Genomic DNA, 24,352 nt, shown 5'->3' with positions numbered 1-24,352 from the left:
GCCCCCAAGATTATGGTATAACGGCATGATATCTAAGTTATTACCTAGGTACCCATGGTTCGAGCCTCAATTATAATAAATTTACAGGAATTTTTTTTCCAAATGGGGCACGCAAGTAAAGGATGCTGGGCTACCTATTGCGAGCACTTCCTGATTTATCCTGATGGCCGATGGAAACTTCTGTGGGACCGGACTGATCACCCAGGCTCGACGTTGCCCAACTTAATTTTTTTTTTTTTTTTTTTTTTTTTGCCAGATTGAAAAACTACTGATCTCATTTATACCATCTAAAACAATCTCATATATGTTGCAAATGATTGATTATAATGAAAAGTTGACGATACATGCAAATCATACATTGATACACACTCTAAGGTTGTAATTTCACAAACCTCATTTCATTGTTTATAGGCGTGTTTTCATATGAAAAATAATAAACCATGAGATATAAACTATGCTAAAATCTCTTTAGGGAAATACAATACTTCATTCATCTTCAACTTATATTCTGACAAGCATAATAGCAAGTGAAAAATCCTTCAGAATGTCTAGACATTGAAGAGCAACAATATGCACTTTGACTTGGCTCTTTATCAGTGTAATGGACACCTATAGTATTTATATTAAATTATCAAATATTTTGAAAAATCGAACAACAACTCAATATAAATCGAGCCATGAGCTAAGGTTTCAGATTTTAAATTGATTCATGTTTTACATCCCAAACTTAATATCGAAATGAATATTATGATGTGAGAAACAAAAACTCTCAATCAATTTTGAGATTGTACGATTACATCAGTAGAGTATGATGTTTTTTGACAAGAAATAACTGTCGAGTTTAGATTATGACAGAAAGAGATAAAACTTATCGATTATTTGAGTTTTTAATATTTTATTGGGTAAAAAAAATAATTAGCTAAAAAATTATAATAGGTTAAAGATCAAAAAAAGTTTATCCAAAACAGCCCAATACATATTACTAACTAACTAAAAAACAAAGTCTGGAGCCCACCCCAGTATATCAAAGAATTAATTGCTCATCGTCTGACGATTATTATCGTTGTTGTATTACTTGAGCTTTATTCTAGTCTGCACCCTCCTAATTATGTCAGTTCCAGACAAGCTCTACTCTATTGGTTTTTGTCGTAGACGACTCTTAAAGCGACTTTTCAATGTTGCCTAATATATGCAAAATTAATTATGATAATAATTACGTGGAATCTTTTAAGTGTTTCAAATTGGGTGGTAACATTTATTATTTATATATTTCTAGAGAAATAACATTTAAGCAAAGTTGAACTTTGGCCACTACATGATTATTATCAAACGCAACTAACAGCATCACGGAGTAAAATGATAAGTTTGAGGGGTAAAATGATAAGTTTATGATTTCATTGGGAGCTACTTTGAATATGTTAAAACTATAAGAATTGAAATAAAATATATTCTAACTTTTTGGGGCCGACCGCGAAGAATGGAGTCCATATCTGCTATTTAAGCATCGAGTGAACCCTAAACCCCTTTCTAGTTCTCGACTGGTTTCTCCTCGGACGCGGGGACCCATGGCTGCTTCTCTGATTCTTCGAGCTGTGAGGCGCCGCAATCCGTCGACGCCCTTCCTCTCCTCCCGCCTCGGATCCGTACGCTCTCTTTTGATTATTGGATGGTTGCTTCCGAATATCCTGTTTTTTTGTGAGAAAAGTGTTTTCTCGGCATATGTTTGGGAGTCAGACAACGGGTTCTTCTTTTGTCTTTGTGTTATTTTAGGAGCATATGATCTATTCATTTGGTTTAGGTATGAAATGAAAAACCAAGCAAACAAAATTTATTCGTTAATGTTAAAGTTCAAGCCTTTGTTCCTTGTTCTGGTGGATTATGAAACAGTTAGTTGGGGAGAGAACTAGCTGTATAGTACAAATTGACGAAGGGGAACAACAAAACAGAAGGCGCCAGTTCTGTGTGGTAATGCAGGTATATTGGTTTAGAATATAATGGAGGCAAGAGTTTGTTGGCAGATTGGGGTGTATGATTTCAGATGTAATAGAGACAAGAAGAGCTTGGAGTGCAGTAGTAAACAATGTTGGGCATAATATTTCATAGAAAGTTGTAAAGAAAATGAGATAGATGTAAAGAAAATTAATAGCTAATAAATGCAATACCTTTGTCACAACTATGATCATATAATGCTTTAAGTTATATAGGACGCTCTAAACTTAAATGAAGATCCACAAACACCATACGTTGCTATGAAAATTCACCCTGATGAGAAAATAGGTAAAATTAGTGTCAACTCGTAGTGTTAAGTGCAGCATACTGTTGGGATCATAAGTGCCTTTGTTACCATTGAATGAGGTTGAAGACTACCCTAGCGCTGCTTGTTAGATCTCACTGTTTCAAACTATACACTTGTAGATAAAATTTGATGCCTCAATTGATAAATAATCATCACCACAAATCAATATGATGGATCTTGATAGAATAGTACTAACACTAGAAAAAAAATAACATAACATAATATAAGCCTATGCCCACCAAAAAAATTCAAGTCTATATGATATGAGAGCAAAAGCATAATAAAAATCAAGCAAACTTGTAGCCCACCTTGTACAAGAGGCCCTTCAAAAAACTTTCTAGACTACTCTCCTAACAAAGTGAAACTTCACCTCACTTCATTGAAACAAAAAAATTCTCCTTGAAAAGAAAATACTCCCTCTACAAGCCTCTCAACTTCCTATAGCCTCCAAACACACCTTATGACATCTCCCAGGCTCTAGAACGCTCCACTACTAGGAAATTCATAGATGAATTTTCAACCATTATATTACTATTTAAAAAAAAACATATTTAGGGTGTATTTGGCACAATTGAGCTACTCGGGCAAAACATTTAGTATTGAATCAATCCTAATAATCCAACTTTCTGAAATATTGGTCTGCCACTTATTTAGTACTTCGAAGTGATCTTTTTCTCTAGATCTTCTAGAGTAGTCTCGCTCTTCTCGGCTTGCTCTACAGTTGCACACATTAAAGTGATTTGATCTACATACTTGGTTCCACCTTAGTTGATCTTGTGTGCAATTGACTTAGCTGATAATGTTATTTGACCATTGATGAAGATCCTTTGGATCCCTTTATCTCCAGATAACTTTGCAACCTCTATAAGAAACTCCTTTATTCTGAACAAACCAAACAATGTAATTCCATAGATGAATAGCAATGATCTTTTTTTATGCAACAAAAAGTAATATCAGAGATATTACTTATATATATCTAAGCTTATAACTAGAATATTGTTTGTGATAGATTCATGAATCAGAAAGAATCCAAAAGTAAGATTAATACAGAAGTTAGCAAGGGTGTGCACCGCTAAAGGAAGAAAAGGGAAGAGCCTACCTCATAAAATCTAAAAGACAACATATCCTCTTTCTCCAAATGTTTTGAATTTTTTCATGAAATTAGTTTGCGAATTGAGGTCATTATATAGAAACCTTAGTAAGCCTGTTATTTTTTAAAATAAATAAATAAATATAACTAGGAATTCTTAGAATCTTAAGAAATTATATAGGGATTTTAGGGCTTAACTGAGTGGTTAAAAAGTTGGTCTAATGAATTTACTTTTAGTATTTTATTTTACTTTTGATTAGGCAAACAACACAAAGCAAGAAACACACAAATTTATGTAAAAAATCCTAAATGGGTAAAAAACCATAGGCAAAAGAGAAGAATTTATTATGTTGAAATTTGCAGCTTACATCATCACATAACCATGAGCCTCCAATTGCATCGTGTAACCTCAATCCCTCCACCACCACAAATACTCAAAAAAGAAAAAAAAAACATAATTAAAGTTGCACACATACATCACAAATTTGGGTATAAACTCTGATGAAAATATATGCTCATTTGATATAGGCTTGTTTATGAGTTTAAATCAATAAGAACTCAACAGCATTAAAAGTGAATTTAAATGAAATTGGGATACTAAATGTATAGGATGTCTAAATGTCCACCATGTGAAGTGACAAAAGCATGAAAAATTTGAAGCTGAAATATATACATGAGCGGTAACTAGCTAGTCAAAATTACACCTACACTTATAAATTGCCAAATCTTTTCATGATCTAAAAGTTAAATAATTCTTGTTAGTATTTTTCTGACATGCATGCAAATATGAAAAAAAAACAACAACAACAACAACAATGTCTTACTTATCCCACTAGATTGGGTCAACTATGCAAATATGAAAAACGAAACATTAAAATGTATCGTATATAAATATGGCAAAATACTTACATTTATAAAACTATGAAATAGCATATTTACCATTATTAAAATTACAGTTGATCTTTCTAAAATCTATAAATCGCTTATAAGTTATAAATGCGCCATCAATTTGAATTAAACTATGATGTTTGGTTAAATTATATGCCTGAAATGCTCTCATAGTCTCATATTAGTCTTGCTGACCATTTACTTTTCCCATTTCATGTTCCTTTTTTATTTCCTTTTGCTCATATTTTTGTGTTAAAATGTCATTTCAAAAATTTGAGATATAATATAATATAATATATTCTTTACAAAATTAGTAAAAGATTATATTCGGTGGCACTTCATATAATATAAAGAAGGGCATTGTACAATTATAACCAGGATGTTCAATTTGAAGAGAGATACTGTCCAATGGTCTATGTGCAAAATCTAATATTTTAATTATCATTGTAACAATGTGACAGCTATGCAGTTTTCAAGGATAGATATTCAGTTTTTCATATTGAATGTTTCCAGGATAAATGAAAACATGTTGATGATATAAGTCTTAACTATACTTTGCAAATGATAGATGTTTCAAGCAGTGACTAACATGAAGGTCTTTAAGCTAGATGTTGCAAAATAGTCTTTATATATATATATTTATTTATTTATTATTTCTGCAGTCATCCAGGAGCAATGGCATACCATCTCTGGGCCACAAGTGGGCTAGCTTGTTCAGACCTTTCAGGCATCAATTTAATGTCTACTTCAATAATGTCATATATTGCATGATGCTATTCTTTCCTTCTTTTCACTAATGTCAATTTTTAATATAGCTCAAAGCCTGCTGGCAATGATATAATTGGAATTGATTTGGGAACTACAAACTCTTGTGTTGCAGTTATGGAGGGGAAGGTTACACTTTATCCATCTTTTTTATAGTTTCTGCTTTATTTGATCATTTTAAGTTTCTTAAGTTTATGGCAAAGTTATTATCTCGACGCATTCTTATACAGAATGCTAAAGTCATAGAGAATTCTGAAGGAGCTCGGACCACACCATCAGTTGTGGCTTTTAATCAGAAGGGAGAACTAATTGTTGGAACTCCAGCAAAACGTCAAGCAGTCACCAATCCTACAAACACACTTTTTGGAACCAAGCGTCTGATAGGCCGGCGGTTTGATGATCCTCAGACACAGAAAGAAATGAAGATGGTCCCTTTCAAGATTGTGAAGGCACCCAATGGGGATGCATGGGTGGAAGCTAATGGTCAACAGTATTCTCCCAGCCAGATTGGTGCATTTGTTTTGACAAAGATGAAAGAAACTGCTGAATCTTATCTTGGGAAGTCTGTTTCGAAGGCTGTTATTACTGTTCCTGCATACTTCAATGATGCTCAACGTCAAGCTACAAAAGATGCAGGGAGAATTGCTGGGCTCGACGTGCAAAGAATTATTAATGAACCAACAGCAGCTGCCCTCGCCTATGGGCTGAACAACAAAGAAGGCCTTATTGCAGTCTTCGATCTTGGAGGTGGAACATTTGATGTTTCAATCTTAGAGATATCTAATGGTGTATTTGAGGTATAAGCATTTTTACCTTCAAAGTTGGTGCTTCCTTTTGTCTTTTATTGATTTCTTAGCATTCACAATTTTGTTTTGAAGGTCAAAGCAACAAACGGTGACACTTTCTTAGGTGGTGAGGATTTTGACAATGAGCTAGTTGAATTCTTGGTTGATGAATTCAAGAGATCTGATGCAATAGATCTTTCAAAGGACAGGTTGGCTCTACAGAGGCTTCGAGAAGCAGCTGAGAAGGCTAAGATTGAATTGTCATCAACATCCCAGACAGATATAAATCTTCCATTCATAACTGCCGATGCTTCTGGAGCAAAGCATATGAATATCACTCTGACAAGATCAAAATTTGAGACTTTGGTAAATAATTTAATTGAAAGAACTAGAAATCCCTGTAAAAATTGTTTGAAGGATGCCAACATAAGCAACAAGGATGTGGATGAGGTTCTTTTGGTTGGAGGAATGACTAGAGTTCCAAAAGTACAGGAAATAGTTTTTGAAATCTTTGGAAAGAGCCCTAGTAAGGGAGTAAATCCAGATGAAGCTGTTGCTATGGGAGCTGCCATACAGGGTGGTATTCTTCGTGGAGATGTCAAGGAGCTGCTCCTCTTGGATGTCACGCCCTTGTCGCTGGGTATTGAGACACTTGGCGGTATCTTTACCAGATTGATTAACAGAAACACAACTATTCCCACAAAGAAGAGCCAGGTAATGATTAGATGCTGTTTACTAGTTCATTTGAAATAGCAAAGTTGCATAAGGTTATAGTTTAGAGAAAAGGACAAATAAAGGCTGTTCATATTTCTATTGCATGATGCAACAGTCTATTCAGATTATAGTATAGAGTAGGATACTCTCACCATGAATTTCCATTGAGTTAATCAGTCACGAGCATCCAATTAGACGAGATTCTTGTATAACCCAGTCCATCCACTTTGCATGTATTTCTAGTCAGCTGAACAAAATAAAGTACACTACAGGAAATGCACATAAAAATTTGATAGCATAACGTTTGGCCTAGGTGTTGAATTGAGAGGTACAGGTTTTCTCTGGTCAATTACATTAATAGATTGAAATGTTTTCTAGAGCATTGGAACGACACTGATGCGGTGGTTTAGAATCAGTGTATTTCTTTGGTGAAGGATGGTGATAATTTTTGTCTGCATGATTGTGCATTGTCCGATTGTCATCTGCGTCCTACAAAAACAGTTTCATATTACTTCAGTATATAAACTAAATTTTGGGGATTTTTTTCCCTCAGGTATTCTCTACTGCAGCTGACAATCAGACACAGGTCGGTGTCCGTGTGCTTCAAGGTGAGCGCGAAATGGCAGCAGATAACAAGCTCCTGGGTGAGTTTGAGCTCGTAGGCATCCCACCTGCTGCAAGAGGCATGCCACAGATTGAGGTGGCATTTGATATTGATGCCAACGGAATCGTGACTGTTTCCGCCAAAGACAAGGCCACCGGCAAGGAACAGCAGATCACTATTCGCTCATCCAGTGGGCTTTCCGAGGATGAGATTGAGAAGATGGTGAAGGAGGCCGAGTTGCATGCTCAACGGGACCAGGAGAGGAAAGCTTTGATTGATATCAAGAACAGCGCTGACACAACAATATACAGTATCGAGAAGAGCTTGAGCGAGTACAGGGATAAAATTCCAGCCGAGGTGGCTACAGAGATCGAGTCTGCAGTAGCTGATTTAAGGAAAGAGATGGCTGGGGATAACGTCGACAGCATCAAGGCCAAGCTCGACGCTGCAAACAAGGCAGTCTCTAAGATCGGGCAACACATGCAAGGAAGCTCTGGTGGTTCCTCCGGAGGATCTCAAGGCGGCGACCAGGCTCCCGAGGCAGACCACGAAGAGGTCAAGAAGTAGAGAATTCCTTGATACGCCAGTTCTAAGAATTTCGCGTCATCGTTCTCTTGTGTAATAAGAATTATGTTTGCAAAACATCAAAAATGTTCTTTTTTGGATCATGAACAAATCCAACGGACTCTATTTAGATTTGCAGCATGAGAGGATTTCTCACAATAATTGATCGGTGCTGAATTTATTTCTTTATGGGAATTGATAATATTTTTAAAAGTGAAGGAGGTAAAATAACAAAAAACCAGTAACCCCATGCCTTAACTATCCTGCAAACCTTTGGAACCAACTCCATACGCCGGCCTGCTCAACTCGAGCAGCCGCATTGCGTTCCTGTTCTCATGGCACTCGTCTCCATCATCGACACCTCCACCCTCGTCCCCTTCAAGCTCACCACATGCCCGGCGTCCGCGCCGCCGTCGACGGCATTGTTCCTCCTCGCTTCCAGCGCCTTCCTCGACACCACTCCGTGGATCTCCTCGAGGAGCCGCAGGAAGGCGGCCTCCACGTTGTCGCCGGTGAAGGCCGACGCCTCCGAGAAATAGAGCCCCTGCTCCTCGGCGAACTCCACGGCATCGGCAGCGGCCACCGCCCTCTTGTCGGCCAGGTCGGACTTGTTGCCGATCAGCATCACCGCGATGGAGCTGTCCGCGTTGTCGCGCAGCTCATCCACCCATCGCGCCACGTGGTCGAACGTCGCCCTCTTGGTGATGTCGTACACCAGCATCGCCCCGAGCGCGCCGCGGTAGTACGCGCTCGTGATCGCTCGGTACCTGCCCACCAAGGCACCAACAGCTTCCGTTTCAGGTATGGCGCATAGATCTTTTCACAGATTCCCATCTCTCTTTCGAGTCATGAAATGCAAGCTCAGCTTACCTCTCCTGGCCAGCAGTGTCCCAGATTTGTGCCTTGATGCGTTTCTTGTTGAGCGTGATGGTTCGAGTCTGGAATTCGACTCCAATGGTGGACTTGGAATCGAAGTAGAACTCATCCTTGGTGAACCTGCCGAGCAGCTGCGTCTTCCCGACCGCCGAGTCGCCGATCACCACAATCTTAAACACGTAATCGATCTCCTCCGCCTTCTCGGCTTCCCACTCCTCCTCCATCATCGATCCTTCTCTCAATCCTTGTCTAGGGTCGGAAGACAAAGACCCGTATGTAGGCATATATAGAGATTCGATGCCCTTAAGATGGAAGAAGGCTTCATAATTACATTGTTTAATTAACACAAAATTAGTACTGATGACTCCACTTCCCTTCCTTTTGTATATTGATTATGAGACAGGCGTGATTGCAAAGGAGAGACGCCATTCACTACTATTATGAAAACAGATGGGTGGGTGACCCTGCGACAATCATTTTGTCCTTGCTGATAAATTGCTTTTGTTCAACCTATTAATAAAATAAAGGGGAAAAGGATGACCTGCTCTGCGGTCTGCGCCTAATCTCTGGACTTAAGGCCCACGGCTTTGAAAATTTGGCGATTAAGACGGGCAATTGAGGAGGAGAAGACCGCAGAGTGAAAAAAAGTTACTGCGGACGGTGAGCTCTGTCGCTCTCCCTGATAGCTGCCATTCTGATGCACAGTGATAAGGCTCACGGCCACCGACAAATTGGTAATCCTGCGCAGTACAATGAATTATAATGTTTATTTATTTTCCCTTTTTAAAGTTTAAGTTTTTCAGTATTTAACAAATTTATAGTTTAAAATTAATTTTAATAAAATTTCGATCTTCTCATAGAGAGAGAACAAGATTTCTCTCTTCCCACCCTTCCGACGCCCAGCGATCTCCAGTCTCCCTTTCGTTCGAGCAGGTGAAAAGAACAAATCCAAACTTCACGCAAGGAATCGATGAGTTTTTATAGCCGACGCTCTTCGTTTTCGTTGCTTTTTGTTGACAAAAGAGAGATTTTTGGATGAAAGTTTTTTTCCTTATTGATTTTTTTTTCTTAATTTTAGGAATTAACAACAGTATCTGTCGCTTTCATTGCAGAAGCCATCAATGTCCTGTTCTTTCTTCCTCGCCTTTCCAAGTTCCAGCCATCGTTTGTTCTTTATCCCCTTTCCTCCAAATCCTTGCCCCTCGCCTTCATTTCCTTGTAGAGGGCTTTTAGGTCAGTTTAGATTGTCTAATCTTTGGGGTTTTAAGTTTTTAGGGATCTTAAGCTTTGCTTATCCGTGTAGGTTCTCCCGAAAAAGTGTTAACTTTCTTGTTTTTTTTTCTCGATTCGGGGCAATCAAGAAAGGTGCCGGGAGCGATTCATGGCGAGTTTGGCTGGGCCTCGAGTATACAGCTGCAGTAATTGCCGAAATGAGGTTTGCCTTCACGACGATGTCATATCGAAAGCTTTCCAGGTGAAGCTCTTTATAGAAATTTGAAGAATTTGGGTAGAAAAAATTGTTTCTTATTAATCTGAATGTCATTTTGTTAAGCCAATAGCTTTCTTTTTTCTGAAGTGATTGCAACCTCCCAAATTTTTTTTTTCTCAAAACTCTCTTCCGCAACGACAGAAATTGCTCCGTATTAGTCAGCCCTAATGTTAAATCCATGGATTTCTATGAGATTTTGATGATTCCATGCTATTCTGATCTACTATTTTATGCTTGAGTAAGCCATTGTGGACAATATAAGATACATCTAGTAGGTCAAATTCTATGATTCTTCGCCACGAATCATCTTGTGATATTTTGTGTGCAATGATTCAAATCTGGCTAGGGGAGAAACGGACGTGCATTTCTATTTTCTCATGCCATGAACATAGTTGTTGGGCCAAAGGAAGATAGGCAGCTGACCACAGGACTGCATACAGTTGCTGATATCTATTGCCGTGATTGTCGTGAGGTGTTGGGTTGGAAGTATGAAAGAGCTTATGAAGAGACACAAAGATACAAGGAAGGGAAGTTCATATTTGAGAAGTCAAAGATTGTGAAGGAGAATTGGTAGCAAACGTGAGGATGGTCACCGAGTAATCCTCACGATAGAAGCTATCTTTCTGTTTGGCATGGCTGTCTGTGTGATCTGAATTATGAACAGAACAATCGGTTTCTGTATATATGATTGCTTCTAGTCATATTCCTTCCAATTGTGCATCTGTGTTCACTGCTTCTGTAAAGTTTGCCAATTGGCAAATGTTCATCTATGAAAATGCACTCATCTCGTAGATGTTGGTCCCGAAGTCATGTAAACAGTTGTTTTTTAGTTTGGACACCTATATGTGTCTTCATTTCTTTTTCTCTTTTTAAAAATGTCTTCTAATTGTTGCAACTTATGTTCTACTGGTTTTTATCATCATATAGTTAATGCTCAAATGAATGGAAGAACAAAAAGTCCTTCTAGTAATGCAGCATAAAATTTATCTAATTGTATGGTTATTATGTTTAATACTAACAGGGTTGAAAATAAAATGCTTAGAAAGTGAGTTGTTTTTTCTTCGGTTGGTTTCATTGATCTGCTTATTGGAACTTGAAATCGAGTAAATCCTTTGAGCAGCAATTTTCGTGTACAGCTCTTTCTTATAAGTTGTCAGTCTCATTCTTTTTCACGTCTGCATTATTCTCTGTCACAAATTCTGAATGACTATTGTGTATGTAGAGTACATTTCTACTGTTTTCTTGATAATAGAAGCTGTTATGTAGATAGTTGCAAATTGTAGTGTCTAAGTCATGTCACCATTTTCATCTTTTTCACACCCTCGTTCGCCATTAATCACACAGAATGTCATGTTGTTCTCAAGCTGCAGCAGAAAATTTAGGCGGTATTTTGTGAAACTTCACCCACATGAATACATGATATAAATTGAAAAATTCATGAATCCAAGTTGAATAAAAAGCCAAGACATTCATGTGGGTATATATTTAGACTTCGGTATCTTGCTTGGCAGTGTAAATGAGGTTTCTTAAGAGAGTATTTTATTGCCTGATGGGGTTACAACTGTACCTTTTCAAGCTTGTATAAAAATTTGTTCGTCTGCAAGTTTATTAGTGCTCACGATTGCCATGATAGTTGTTTGATCTAGCATTGGAAAGTCACCTTCAAATCTTTACTTGGTTAATTCTATCTGCTTCAAATGTGTTCCCTTGCTTAATGTCCCACTGTTCCTATTTTTTTCTTTGACTAGAAGGTGTCTCTACACTATATTTGATGGGAGACAATATCTCGTTTTCTTTTGGCTGAAAGATTCCTTGGTCTAACTCGCTTACCACTAAACTAATCAACTGTTGGTATTGTTCCTATTTAATAATCGATCAGACTACATTCTACGACTTGTATGAGTAAATTTCTTTATGCCCATGATGAGTTCACCATGGGAATACTGTACAGTTGCTCATTAAAAATCAGAGATCAAATATTCTTATGGAAATTACTCCCTTTGCATATTCGTCAAGTGTCGACTTTGTGAGCATTCAACTCTTCCCAGATCTTGCATAGCCAGGAGTCAGAACTCTGAATACAATGTGTCTCTCATGTATTATTTATGGTAAAGGAAATGATTTTTTTTTTGGTTTGTACAAATATGTAAATCATGTGTATGAGATCATGGTAACTATTAAGAGACTACACATGTAGTTTTTCCATGATAGCTTCTTTGGTATTATGTATATCAATTTTTCTGATGAAATGAATATTGAGCAATGTGATTTACAGAGAGTTTCCTTAAACGACAGAAAGAAACTGAATCACCCTGTCAATAAATCTTTTTCTTTGTTGTATCTTCATCTTCCTTCTCTCTGAAGTCATTGGTGAAATTGCCTTGAATTATTCCTGGTGTAAATGTCTTTACAGGTGCCTAACATTTCTTCCAGGCAAGATAGTATTTCTATTCGACAATCTAGTGGCTTCTACATCTATCGAAGCAGTTTATATGGAAAAGATCATCTATGTTCTTTGTGTTGTCTGCATAAAGCACTCGGTGATAATTGAGATATCTCTGGTTGGATTGGTTTTTACAATTGTTGAAGTCATCAATGCTTTAAACAACATGATTAAGATTTACTGTTAGTGTTTCTGGGCCAGTTAATCCTTCTTTTACCAGAATATTCTTCGTATTGATTCGTATCCAATCATTTTAGACTTTCCACTGGCCAATTTCACTCTCTTTACTTTTCTCAATCATTCCCTCAACTAGTTTGATAATCTTGCTACCTAGTTTCTCTAGGTATTGATTTTTACCGTTCCATGATTCGGTGCCAGTTGCTCTACCAATCGAATTTGATGAAATGTATTTGGTTTGTGGAAGCAGAAATTATAACTGAGAACACTGTAAATGAGATTGATGCTGATTTTCTTTTGTCTCATCATGTGATGTGTTTGTACAAAAAACGTCAGAATTTACTTAAATAGGTTTCCTCAATTGCTTCATCACGGTTGGAGACATCCATGACTGTACAAATCCTTTCATTACAGTTTGAATTCGATATTTCAATGATCTTGCATAATGGTGCAGTCAATTTTCCACTTTAAAGTGCTCCAGTGCAGAAATTAGAAAAGGCCCATGATTCAACACAAATAACATTTCCCCATTTCCAACAAGCTCCAAAATGATTATATATTATTGTGTTATCTCTTGATGATTTTTTTGCTGTCTATTCTGTTTTTCAATCCATGAGATTCAGGAGGAATGAAAATTATTACGGAGCTTCTTATGTTAATCGATTTCAGTAGAAATCACTTCTCATCCATACACAATTCCCTCTTGCCTGTTTTTCAATTGGTCCCCAAGACTTGGTGTGATATATGTTATCTTGCTTTCTTTAGTTCTGGGGATTTGAAGGCTTGGTTTGGTTGCTTTATTTTTGGAATTTTAATCTAATAGAGCCTTGAACTGCATGTATAGTTTGTTGGTGAATTAGACATGTCATGTTAGAAAAAATATATTTTATTAATCTAGCAACAATTTTTCGAGTATTAGGCAGTGTTGTGTTTGTTCGTCAGGTTATTGCAGACATGATGGATTTGCTATAAAAGGTGATTATAAGGTGGTGTTATGCTCACTCATTGGTAAGGGCACACAGTGGATGTCAAACAACTTTGATTTGTGAGGTGGTGCACACCATGCTTAGCCATGGTTTGTTGGTGTGCACACCAACAAGGCCACGGTTCACTAAGTCATGCCTACCGGAGCAGAACTGGGCCAAGGCTCTTGTAGATGCTCATGTCACTTGTCATTATGTGTTGATGCACAGATGTCTGATGAAGCTCGAGAATGAGAGGCAGTGGTAGCTTGTGAGAGAATGCTTGTCAAGGTGAAGCTCGAGAATGTGTTGGGAGGTTAGGGAGGTGCATGTGATGCTGAACTTCCCGGTGTGTGGTGCTTACAATCTTGGCTACACTGTGAACGAAGCTAGTGCACCACCACATTAAGGCGACAACAGTGTTGAAGAAGATGCAGGTGTGTGTATTGTATGGCAAATCAGTGGCAGGCGCTAACTTTGGGTGATTGGGTAAGGTTAGAGGTTGATGCAGGAGGTAACGGTAGAAAGTGCATAACTTTTGATTTGGGTTAAACCACAGGAGCTACAATTATTCAAATCGAGGCTCATTCAAATATATACAGTTGGTTATCAGGTAAAACCCGTAACGGTCCAGTCCTAGGCCTAAAAAATGTCGTTTAAGGTATTTCGGAGGCTCCGAACATTTTTATCATTGTTTACAATTATTTTCATCTTTTTATATCTTAGGGTTTTGGGGTTATTTAAATAATTGTTTAGTTGGTGTTAGAATAAGTTTTTGGATGAATAATATTTTTCGGTCATGTCGTTTATTTTCTTTTTTCTCATTTCCAAGGATTCTTCTGAATCAATAAGTTTTAGAAGATTATTTTTGATGTTCGTATTCAAACCAACGGAATCAATATAGTTCACAGGATAATTGTTATCTTGTCATGCGTTAGAGGTGGGTTGGATCGAGCAAATTTCGGTTGGATCGAGCAAATTCTGTTTTTTAAAAACTAATTCAAATGTCATTGCTGGGATGCTTATTTTAGTCTGTAAATAAATTTTTTAATTTACAAACTATACCCGGTGTCTCAAAACCGTTTGGCTATATTATGTGCAAGTAATACCATAATGATCTTGAACAAATCTTGTAGAGAATATTGGTGAGAAGGTTTCAACATGATCAATTCCTTCCTTCAGTGTGAATTGCTCTGCCACTAGTCTTTCCTCAAAATATTCAGTATTTCCCTTAGCATCCTTTTTGGTCTTGTAGACCGCTTTCCAACCGATAGGGTTGATGTGCGGGAGCTGTACAAGGTCTCAAACACTGACCTGTGCTATTGGATCATCTCATCCTTCATTTAATTTGAATCATTGCTTCCTTATAGTTGATGTGGCCAACAACTTAACATAGAATGTGATCATCAAACATTTCTGGTTGCTACAGTGTGTCTCCTTCCTTTTTCGTTAGAAACCAATTGCAGATTGGAAGGATCAACATTTGAATTTGGTACTTTAAATAAAACTTTAGTTTGACAATTAAATAATTCAAATCCTGAGCAAATCAAAACTTAGGTCTGAAAATTAACTAATTTGATTACAAACTTTGTTCTGAAGCAAGTAGTTTGGTTCAACTTTTTTTTTTTTTTTGAAAGTATTTAATGATGGAGAACTTTAGCATTCCAATATATTTTACTTATCAAATCATCAACTCTAAGTTTGGGAACCTCTCCAATGATGACCCAAGTCTTGTTTTGCCACTGCACTTCTGTGTGGCCACCTTCTAAATCAGGTTACTGGTCAGACATCAATGGTTGGCTGCACTAGATAGATCACTAGTGATGGATGCAGCTGTAGGTGTAGTGGCTGTGGCTGCTACAGTCTGCAATGGGCATGGGCCACTGAATTTGTCTCTCGATAAACCACAGTACTAAATCTGTACATGGAGGCTTTGATGCCACAGGTTGAAAAACTTCCTACCCAATATAGACCATCTAAAGTCTAGAGCTAGATAAATCATCAAAATAAAAAACATACCTTGTTCTCCATGGCTTGGGTCTTACTCTCTCTTCTCTCCTTTGATAGCCTTTTATGGGTCAAGTACACGACGGCTTAACACTTTGGGTTCAGATTATTAAGTTTGATTGAATTAAATCAAAATCGGATTATTAATGGTAGTCCACAATCAGGAAAATTCCAAGAAAACACACTAAAAATGGTGCTAACCAATGTCAGTTTGATAAGAGTTTTGTTCAAAATTATAGTATTTTAAACTTGGATTTTGAAAATTTATCCTTTTTCTTCATTCACAGACCTCTAAACCTTGGCCATTCTGAATAAAGCATGAAAAAGAAAGTCATTTATGCATATGGAACAATCTAGTTCAGCTGAAAAGTTATGGTTTTGGTGACTGATACGGATATATCTTGATAGCAAAGTAGTAATTAGGAGGGGAAGGAGGGGCAATTTCATCATTCCATTATTTAGAGCTTAATGCTATGTTTACTCTAGAGTGTGGATGAGGAAAAGAAAGGAATCAACGATAGAAAGTTATCTTTGGAGGAAGAGAAAAGAAAGGGTGAAGAAATCTTTTCCTTTGCACACTTGTTTACCTTGATAGAGGAAGGTGAATACTTGTGATGTAATTTTATAAATAAAAAAAATACATGCGTCATTTTTTTGGTACATAGTGTAATTTTGTGAGTTAAAAATGCTACATGCGTCATTTTTTTTTGTATATGATGTAATTTTGCGAATGCAAAAGGGGTACATGCGTTATTTTTTTTTCCATCCGCTGCTTTCCGTCCGATTTTGAGGTGATCGATTTTGGCTCCCAAATTATCCGCTGATGGATTGCGTTACTTTTCCTTCGGAAAATTTTAATGAAGTAAACGATGGAAACTTTTCCACTGTGGAAACTTTTTTTTAATTTTTACTTTCCACTCTCCCAAATAAACAGAGCCTAAGAGAGGGGAAGAGGTACTGTGCGAGGGGGGTTCGTGTTTTTTGCTTCGCCGCCGCCACCGCTGACCGGCCTTGACGCTCCTCTCCTCCTCTCGTCGTAGCCGCCAGGAGTAGGGGGGAGGGGAGAGCTTTGTTCTTCCTCACGACGCCGCCACCAGACAGACTCAGCGTCACCCTCCTAGCCGCATGAGCCCACCAACCGACACCGACAGCCGCCCCTTCTCCTCTTCACACCACCGCTGCTGCGCAGAACTACATGAGGACATCGTCATCCCTTCTTTTCTCTCCTGCCACTAGGTTGCCACTAATGAGTGCTCGTCGTCTCCCTCATTGCTCACCGCTCGCTTCGTGGTCGCCTCACATCTGGACGTTGACACCGGACGTTGGCTCCGCCTCCCTCATCCCTTGACGCACGTCGCTGATCCCTCACGTGAATATCACCTCTTTTACTCCATCTTTAGTTGGCCGACCCTTCTATCCGGCATCCACAATTGCCTGTCGGTAGCCTCCTCTCCGCTGTTCACGGTTGGATGACAACACCACCTCCCCCTCGGTGCGCCAGCAGTCCACGTGTCCCCTTTTTCCTCTCGGCACACCAGCAGCCTGTGCATCGAGGCCTGCACCCCTGTTGTCAGAGCTGACCACATAACACTGTCGACTCTCGGGGTTCTTGGTTGTTATTGTTATTCTCAGCCTTCCTGCTGTTATGCAGTTCCGGCCTTCGCGCCGATCTGACTTGTGCACTGTGTTCCAACCTATGCGTTGATCCCGTCTATATGTCATGTCTTGCCCTGTGTGTCGTTGTCTTGTTTCGGCCTTCGTGCCCTTTTTTATCCCGACCTATGTGTCTATATTCTATCCTGACCTGTGTGTTGATGTTGTATCCCGGCTTGCGTGCCGATGTCATAGCTCGGTCTGCGTGCCGAGGTCGCATCCGGTTTCCCGTTGCTGCTTCCGACTCCACACCGCATCCGGCTCCTCATCATTAGATCCAGCTCTCCAACTTGATCAGAGTCATCTACTCTTCCGGATTACGACAATTTGACCAGCGTCCCATCCGAGGGCGCCCTTTGGGCTAGGGTATGTTTTCCATACTCGCCCCTCATTTATCTCATTATTATATTATTAGTCTATTACTCATACGTTGGATCCACCTCGAGTCTCGGGGTACCAGGGATCGGGAGGACTTGGTCGCTGGCTGCAGGTAACGTTGATCAGATGACTTCTGAAGACTTGGTCAACATAAAGGTCATCTCAGCATACCCTCCCCCCTTTCAGGATGTCGTAATTCGGTCAACATTCTCGCTATCTTATCCGACGATCCATCTGACTAAGATTTTGAACAAGATCAGTGACCAAGCAACTAGTGATGCTAGTATTCACTTAATGAACAAAGATAGGAAACCTGAGTGGTTCCACTGCCACTCAGCCATTCTTAGGAAACAAAGCAAATATTTTTCATCTTTCCTGTCCAATGACAATCCTAACAATCCAAATCTCGAGTCAAATAATTGCATTGAATTTCATTGCAAAAAGTATCATGAGAAGTATAGTTGCCTTTTGTGATCTGTTAAAGAGCTGATAGAAGTGATTGGGAGGAAAAGCTTTGGATGCTATTGGATATGGTTGTGTGGTTCTTGCAGCACCATCCAGAGTCCAGTTCTTGAAAACATGGCTCCTTCCCTTATATTAGGAATCTGAATCCTAAACTTGATTTGTCGGTTGGTCATCTTCAAAATTAATCGGTGTAAACTGATGTCAATTAAAAAAAAAAAACTTTCCTAGAAGTTATAATTAAAATTAGATTTGTACCTTGCAGAGAACCAGAGTCAAAATATTTTGCTAATATTCGCATCTTTTGTGTTTTGTTTATAGACGCAGCTAGTTGAATCACTGGAACAGTTCAGACTTGATGAATTGAAGGAAGTGGAGAATGATAGTGGTTGTCATGCTCTCAAACTTAGTTGTCCATCTTCATCATTTTACATATTAAACAGATCTTATTCACATTGTTTATTCTCTTTAATATCTTATTATTAGGGGTGAATAAAAGTTCGATTAAATCGAATAAATTGATTAAATGGACCGAATTTAAAAAATCAGTCAGATTTATTTAAAAAAATGATTAATTCGGTTCGGATTCGATTTTGAATTTTTTTATTCGATTAAACTGAATTGATCGAATAGATCGAATTTTTGAACCAAATCGATTTTTTACACCATAAGTTTTTGACCGAATCAAATTTTATTAAGTTAAACTAAATTTTTAGAAAAAATTAGTTTATTCAATTTGTTCGATTCGTCTTATTTGATTTTATTAAAAATTCGATTCGATTCGATTCGGTTCGATTTTTGATAAAAATCGATTCCATTTGTTTGAAAAAAAAAAAATTTGGCTCCATTCTCTGTATTTTCTAGAATGCTTTATTGTTTTAATTGCAATATATCTGAATATATATGTTTTTGTAATAAATTACGACTAAAAATAATTTTAGTGGAATTTTATTTAGGAATCTAGTTAAATAAAGAAAAAATAAAATTAATATATGTTTGATATTTGAATTTTTAAATATATTTTAGTTTTTTTTTAAATGGTTAATTGGTTATAATACGTAAGGTCTTTATGGGTTCCTACTGTAAGATTCCTTCTCTATTGCTGGGAAAAAACAATAATTTGGCGCCAAATTTCGAGCTGTTGCCGGGAGTGTGCGCGCCAAAACAAATCGTCCCCGCGCGCTTTTATAGATCCACTTCTTTGCTCCGTCTTCATTCTTCGGTCGCTTCGCATGGCTCCCAAAACCCCATTCAGGAGGCGAACCCGCGCTTCCCCCCTCCGCTCCCCTCCGGCCGACGCCAAGGCGTATCGCTACGACGCCACCGTATGCGAGGAATGCCACTCTGGCGACGACGACGACGAGCTCCTCCTCTGCGACAAATGCGATCGAGGGTTCCACACCTTCTGCCTCCGCCCTATTCTCGCCTGCGTCCCGAAGGGTCTCTGGTTCTGCCCCTTGTGCGCCGCCGACAAAAAACCGAAGCGTGAGTCCTTTCCTGATTCCCCCTTTTCTATTCCCCCAACGCTGCATTTCATTGCGCTCAATTCATCTGCCGATTTTGATTGCAGAGTTCCCTCTGATACAGACCAAGATCGTCGATTTCTTCCGGATACAGTGGTCTTTGGAACCGGATGATCTTGGGTCCAGGAAGAGAAAGAAGCGATCAGGAGGGTTGGCGGTGGCGAAGAAAAAGAGAAAGCTTCTACCTTTCAACCCTAGTGAGGATCCAGGCCGGAGGCTGGAGCAGATGGCATCCTTGGCCACTGCTTTGACGGCCACTGGCGCCGTGTTCAGCAACGAGCTCACTTACCGCCCTGGAATGGCTCCCAGGTTGGCGAATTGCGCTTGCTATGAGAAAGGAGGGATGCAGGTAAAGGATTCCTTGGATTCTTTCTGATCTCAATCACATAGATTATGAATTCAAACTCAATACAAGATTGAGTTTTTACAATTCACATTTGATTAATTCATAGCTCCAGATCAACTATGAACAGTCACTTTGAGTGATGAAATCTAAGTTGCAATCTTTCTTTCAATTATGTTAAAGTGATGGATGATGATAAATGCAGGTGTTGTCCAAGGAAGACACTGAAACTTTGAACCTTTGTAAGAAAATGATGGAGAATGGAGAATGTCCTCCTCTGATGGTGGTTTATGATCCTCTTGAAGGGTTAGCATCTTCCATATATTGTGTCTTTGTTTGCAATCCGTGAATGTGTCACCCTTAATTTTACATCGTCATTGCCTACAACAGATTCACAGTGGAGGCTGATAGGTTCATCAGAGACCTAACCATTGTGACTGAATATGTTGGCGATGTTGATTACCTGAAGAATAGAGAACATGATGATGGTGATAGCATGATGACATTGCTTTCAGCAAATGATCCTTCAAAGAGCCTTGTAATATGCCCTGATCAGCTAAGCAACATTGCTCGGTTCATCAATGGCATCAACAACCACACAAGGTGATTTAACTTGCATTGAATCCAACAAATTTCTCTTTTGCATGCTCAGCAACTAATACTCATTGTAAAGCAGGGATGGAAAGAAGAAACAGAATCTCAAATGTGTTCGGTTCAGCATGAATGGTGAATCTCGTGTTCTCCTGATTGCAAACCGAGATATAACAAAGGGCGAGCGGTTGTATTATGACTACAATGGCAGTGAACAAGAATACCCAACTGAGCATTTTGTGTAAAATTCAGTTTCCCCTTAGCTGAAGCTGCACTATTCAAGTAATCAGAGATGAAGAGAACTGAAAGATCTGTGCTGCATACTTCTCAATTTTGGAGGCAATTGGACAAAGCAATGCTATTATTAAAGCCTTTTGCAAGGATTGTAGCATTGAATTCTCACCAAAATGTTCTTACATCATAGCAAATGCAATCGAAGTGTTTAATTTAATTCTTGGCAAAAAAATATGTTCTTAAATTCATTATCTTAGCACTTGGTGAATCTGGATGTTAATCTTTCTGGCTTCCTCTTATCCACCTACAAAATAACTAACAACATTGAACATTAAGCTTTTTGCATAACAATTCTTCCCAAAGCATAGTTGCAACCAACAGATAAATAGTAATCAGGGAAGCTTATCGTTTTAGAGAATAAGACTACTTGCTCTTGCTTAATTAGTAATAAAATACTAAGAAACAAAGAAGGAATGAGTCTTAAAAAGAATTAAAACATCCTTATAATTAAAAAGTTTTATAATTACATTTAATGCTTGCACCATTGATATAGAGTGATGACATATTTGAAGCACTATTAACAAAAATAAAGTTTTAAAATAATATAATTCGACCCAAATATATAAATGGGTTAGCTAGAATTTATATATTTGTAAATAACTTATTTTAAAATTAATAACTTAAATTTTAATTTAAATAAAAATAACAATGACCATAAATTGCATCTCTATATTTAGATTTAAAATTTAAATAGAAAACCGTAATTTTAGATAAAAGTATTACATTAATATTTTAAAGTTATTTAATCTATTTGGAAGTTTAGTTGACCACGAGTTTATACCTCAAGTGTAAAATTAATATTAATATTAATAGTTATATACTAATATGAATAAAATAGTTATATATTAATATTTATTAAAATAATTATTTTTGAATTGTTTGATCATTTTTAAAATATGAATAAAATTTAATGGCTTCATAAGTGTCTCCATATGTTTAAATTTGAAATTTTAATAAAAAAATAATTATATAGTAATTTTAGATCAAAACTACTACATAACTGTTGTTTATATTTTTTAAATTTATAACTTAATTTTTTTTTTATTTTTAATAACTTTTTATTTTTATGATTTAAATAGAAATTCAAAATTTAAGACAGAATGTATCTCCCATGTTAATTTTTGATAATACTTTAATATTTTTTTAGAATTTATAATTCATCTAATAAGAATGTTAAGTTAATTTGATAATATTTATAACAGAATAATTTAGACGTACTGTTTCAGGAAAAAAATATATTTATTTAATATTTAAAATAAAAGATTGCTCCTTCCTTCCTTCTGTGTTTTTTTTTTGGCCAAAAATAAAATATAGAGTATTCAGGAGAAAAAAAAAAAAAGGAAAATCTACAATTAGATTTCAGAATTTCGTCAATATTAAAGAAGACTCGAAAATTCTAGATGCTTCCGTCCCGTTCTTTCCCTTTCCTCTGCTCGTATCTCTTTCTTCCAGAGGGATCGAGAACTTCCTCGTTGGCACTCCGTCGAGCGGTCGGCGATGGCGACTACGAACACCGTGCTTCCGACAGACGACAAGGCCGCCGATGTGGCGGAGTTTGTTCCCCTTGGCGCGGAGGGGCAAAGGACGCTTCCCACGCCGTTCCTGACGAAGACGTATCAACTGGTGGACGATCCGTCGGTGGACGACATGATCTCGTGGAACGATGAAGGGTCGACGTTCGTCGTGTGGCAGCCGGCGGAGTTCGCGAGGGATCTACTTCCGAAGTACTTCAAGCACAACAATTTCTCCAGCTTCGTCCGCCAGCTCAACACCTATGTCAGTGGCTCCCGATCGCAACGCTCGATCTTTTGCTGCTTTTGTATTCCTGAATTTTTAGCGTTTGTTGGGCGATTTTTTGATAGGGTTTTCGGAAGACTGTGCCGGATCGATGGGAGTTCGCCAATGATTGCTTCCGCAGAGGCGAAAAGCGCCTCCTATGTGACATTCACCGCCGGAAAATTGCCCCATCTGCGCCGACCGCTATGGCGCCGCTCCCAGTTGCTATTCCGTTAAACCGACCGGAGACTCCGGAGAACTCGGCGGAGGAGCAGGCCATCTGGTCGAGCTCCTCCCCTGGGCCGCCGTCCACACCGCCTACGGTGACACCTGGACCCAGCGGTTCGGCTGAACTGGTGGGGGAGAACGAACGGCTCAGGAAAGAAAACTCCCGGCTTTGCCGCGAGCTCGCCAAGATGAAGAGATTGTGCAACCACATCGCTGCCCTTGTGTCCAAGCACACGGACGAGGGCGTCGGCAGAGAGGCGGAAGCTCTGCCCTCGACGCTACTGGAGCTGATGCCGGCGACGCGGGTGGACGGGGAAGAGGAAGACTCCGTCGAGGCCGACGCCTCGGCGGAGTTAGAAGCGGAGGTGATGGTGGAGGAGGCGACGAGCACTGCGCCGTGGCTGGGGCTGCGGCCGAGGCTCTTCGGGATGACGATCGGAGGGAAGCGGGAACGCGAGGACGACAAGAACAAGTGCGAGCCTCAGACAACGCAGGTCAAGCGGGAGCCGAAGGAGGAAAGTTCGCCGGAGCACCACCAGCAGTCCTGGGTGGTGTACTGCCCACGGCCGATACGGAGAGTGTGTAATGGGTCGGGTGGCGTCGGAGAAGGAGACAGCGGAGGGAGCACGTGACGAGTCTGGATCGCTCACGTGCGTACTAGTGGCTCGTTAGAATCTCTTAGATGTCTCCTTGTTATAATACCCCCTTTCTAAACTCTAATTTAATTAGTTTAGAAAAAAAAATGTAATATTGTTGTCGTCCATCCATATGAATCAATTTAGATCTAATTGTATGCAGCATATATATATATATATATATATATATATATATATATATATATATATATTATGTGGCAAGTGGTTCAGTATGATCGGTTTTGTTCAGCAATAGTAGCGCGGGGTGAGAGAATCTGTTGAGTTTTTGCATCCATTAAAAATTGATCCTAAATTTATCTGTGTTAATACTATTGCATGGACTCAGTCTGTTGGATACATTTTCATTTTTTGTTTCTTTCTAAGAGGGAAAGATGTGTGTTTAGGGGCGGAGAGTGAGGCATGTATCTGAGCCTGAGAGAACTATAGATGTACAGTCAGTCGGAATGATCTAGTGAGCATTTTTCATGAGGTTATACGCTGGAGATATGTGAGGGCTACCACTGAAGGTGATCTTAACAGGAATTGTCTTTTGACTTGCTGAGCTTAGTCATTTATTTATCAAGAGCTTATACACAGTAGAGAATCGATGGTAGCTAGTTCAATTGAAGCAAGGATTGATAGAATAGAGCAGCAGTCAGATTCAAGTTGGATCATTTGAATTTAGATTGGACAAATGGGAGGATAATCCACTGGTATTTTCTTTCTTTTACTATTCACACTCGCAATATATAAAATTAATAAAAAATTCAATAATCAATCATCAGTTATCAATTAAAAAGCCACCATTA

At 38.6% G+C, this 24,352-nt stretch overlaps 5 protein-coding genes across 12 annotated transcripts; 4 read left to right on the top strand and 1 right to left on the bottom strand.

Annotated features, from left to right (window-relative positions):
- The first annotated feature begins 1,487 nt into the window (after positions 1–1,487).
- Positions 1,488–7,847, top strand: LOC122008995 (heat shock 70 kDa protein, mitochondrial-like). Its single transcript, XM_042564947.1, has 6 exons — positions 1,488–1,643; positions 4,937–5,001; positions 5,090–5,168; positions 5,270–5,836; positions 5,918–6,538; positions 7,092–7,847. The coding sequence occupies exons 1-6, from the start codon at positions 1,566–1,568 to the stop codon at positions 7,707–7,709; spliced, it is 2,028 nt and encodes a 675-aa protein (XP_042420881.1). The 5' UTR covers positions 1,488–1,565; the 3' UTR covers positions 7,710–7,847.
- A 21-nt stretch (positions 7,848–7,868) lies between these two features.
- On the bottom strand, positions 7,869–9,008 carry LOC122008996 (ras-related protein RABA3-like). Its single transcript, XM_042564948.1, has 2 exons — positions 8,577–9,008; positions 7,869–8,473 (listed from the first exon to the last, which is right to left on the bottom strand). Exons 1-2 carry the CDS (start codon positions 8,864–8,866, stop codon positions 8,008–8,010), a joined length of 756 nt encoding a protein of 251 aa, XP_042420882.1. The 5' UTR covers positions 8,867–9,008; the 3' UTR covers positions 7,869–8,007.
- Positions 9,009–9,085: 77 nt separating this feature from the next.
- LOC122008997 (protein yippee-like At4g27745) lies at positions 9,086–10,929 on the top strand. Of its 8 annotated transcripts, none has more exons than XM_042564950.1 (4): positions 9,086–9,316; positions 9,695–9,815; positions 9,944–10,056; positions 10,418–10,929. In XM_042564950.1, exons 2-4 carry the CDS (start codon positions 9,704–9,706, stop codon positions 10,643–10,645), a joined length of 453 nt encoding a protein of 150 aa, XP_042420884.1. In that variant the 5' UTR covers positions 9,086–9,316; positions 9,695–9,703; the 3' UTR covers positions 10,646–10,929. The 8 variants fall into 8 exon arrangements, 7 of the variants coding, with proteins under 7 accessions (XP_042420884.1, XP_042420885.1, XP_042420883.1 ...); XR_006119443.1 differs by lacking the exon at positions 9,086–9,316 and adding an exon at positions 9,338–9,515 and having other exon boundaries at positions 9,886–10,056; XM_042564949.1 differs by lacking the exon at positions 9,086–9,316 and adding an exon at positions 9,350–9,515.
- Positions 10,930–19,373: 8,444 nt separating this feature from the next.
- Positions 19,374–21,090, top strand: LOC122011553 (histone-lysine N-methyltransferase ATXR6-like). The gene is made up of 5 exons (XM_042567939.1): positions 19,374–19,638; positions 19,724–20,025; positions 20,225–20,325; positions 20,410–20,622; positions 20,696–21,090. Exons 1-5 carry the CDS (start codon positions 19,386–19,388, stop codon positions 20,853–20,855), a joined length of 1,029 nt encoding a protein of 342 aa, XP_042423873.1. The 5' UTR covers positions 19,374–19,385; the 3' UTR covers positions 20,856–21,090.
- Positions 21,091–22,288: 1,198 nt separating this feature from the next.
- On the top strand, positions 22,289–23,696 carry LOC122008994 (heat stress transcription factor B-2b-like). Its single transcript, XM_042564946.1, has 2 exons — positions 22,289–22,680; positions 22,767–23,696. Exons 1-2 carry the CDS (start codon positions 22,402–22,404, stop codon positions 23,538–23,540), a joined length of 1,053 nt encoding a protein of 350 aa, XP_042420880.1. The 5' UTR covers positions 22,289–22,401; the 3' UTR covers positions 23,541–23,696.
- Positions 23,697–24,352: the final 656 nt, after the last annotated feature.

Source organism: Zingiber officinale, chromosome 8A, assembly GCF_018446385.1.
Source record: "Zingiber officinale cultivar Zhangliang chromosome 8A, Zo_v1.1, whole genome shotgun sequence".
NCBI lineage: Eukaryota > Viridiplantae > Streptophyta > Magnoliopsida > Zingiberales > Zingiberaceae > Zingiber > Zingiber officinale.
The sequence above is the reverse complement of the archived record's forward strand: the minus strand, read 5'-3'. Positions and strand labels throughout refer to the sequence as shown.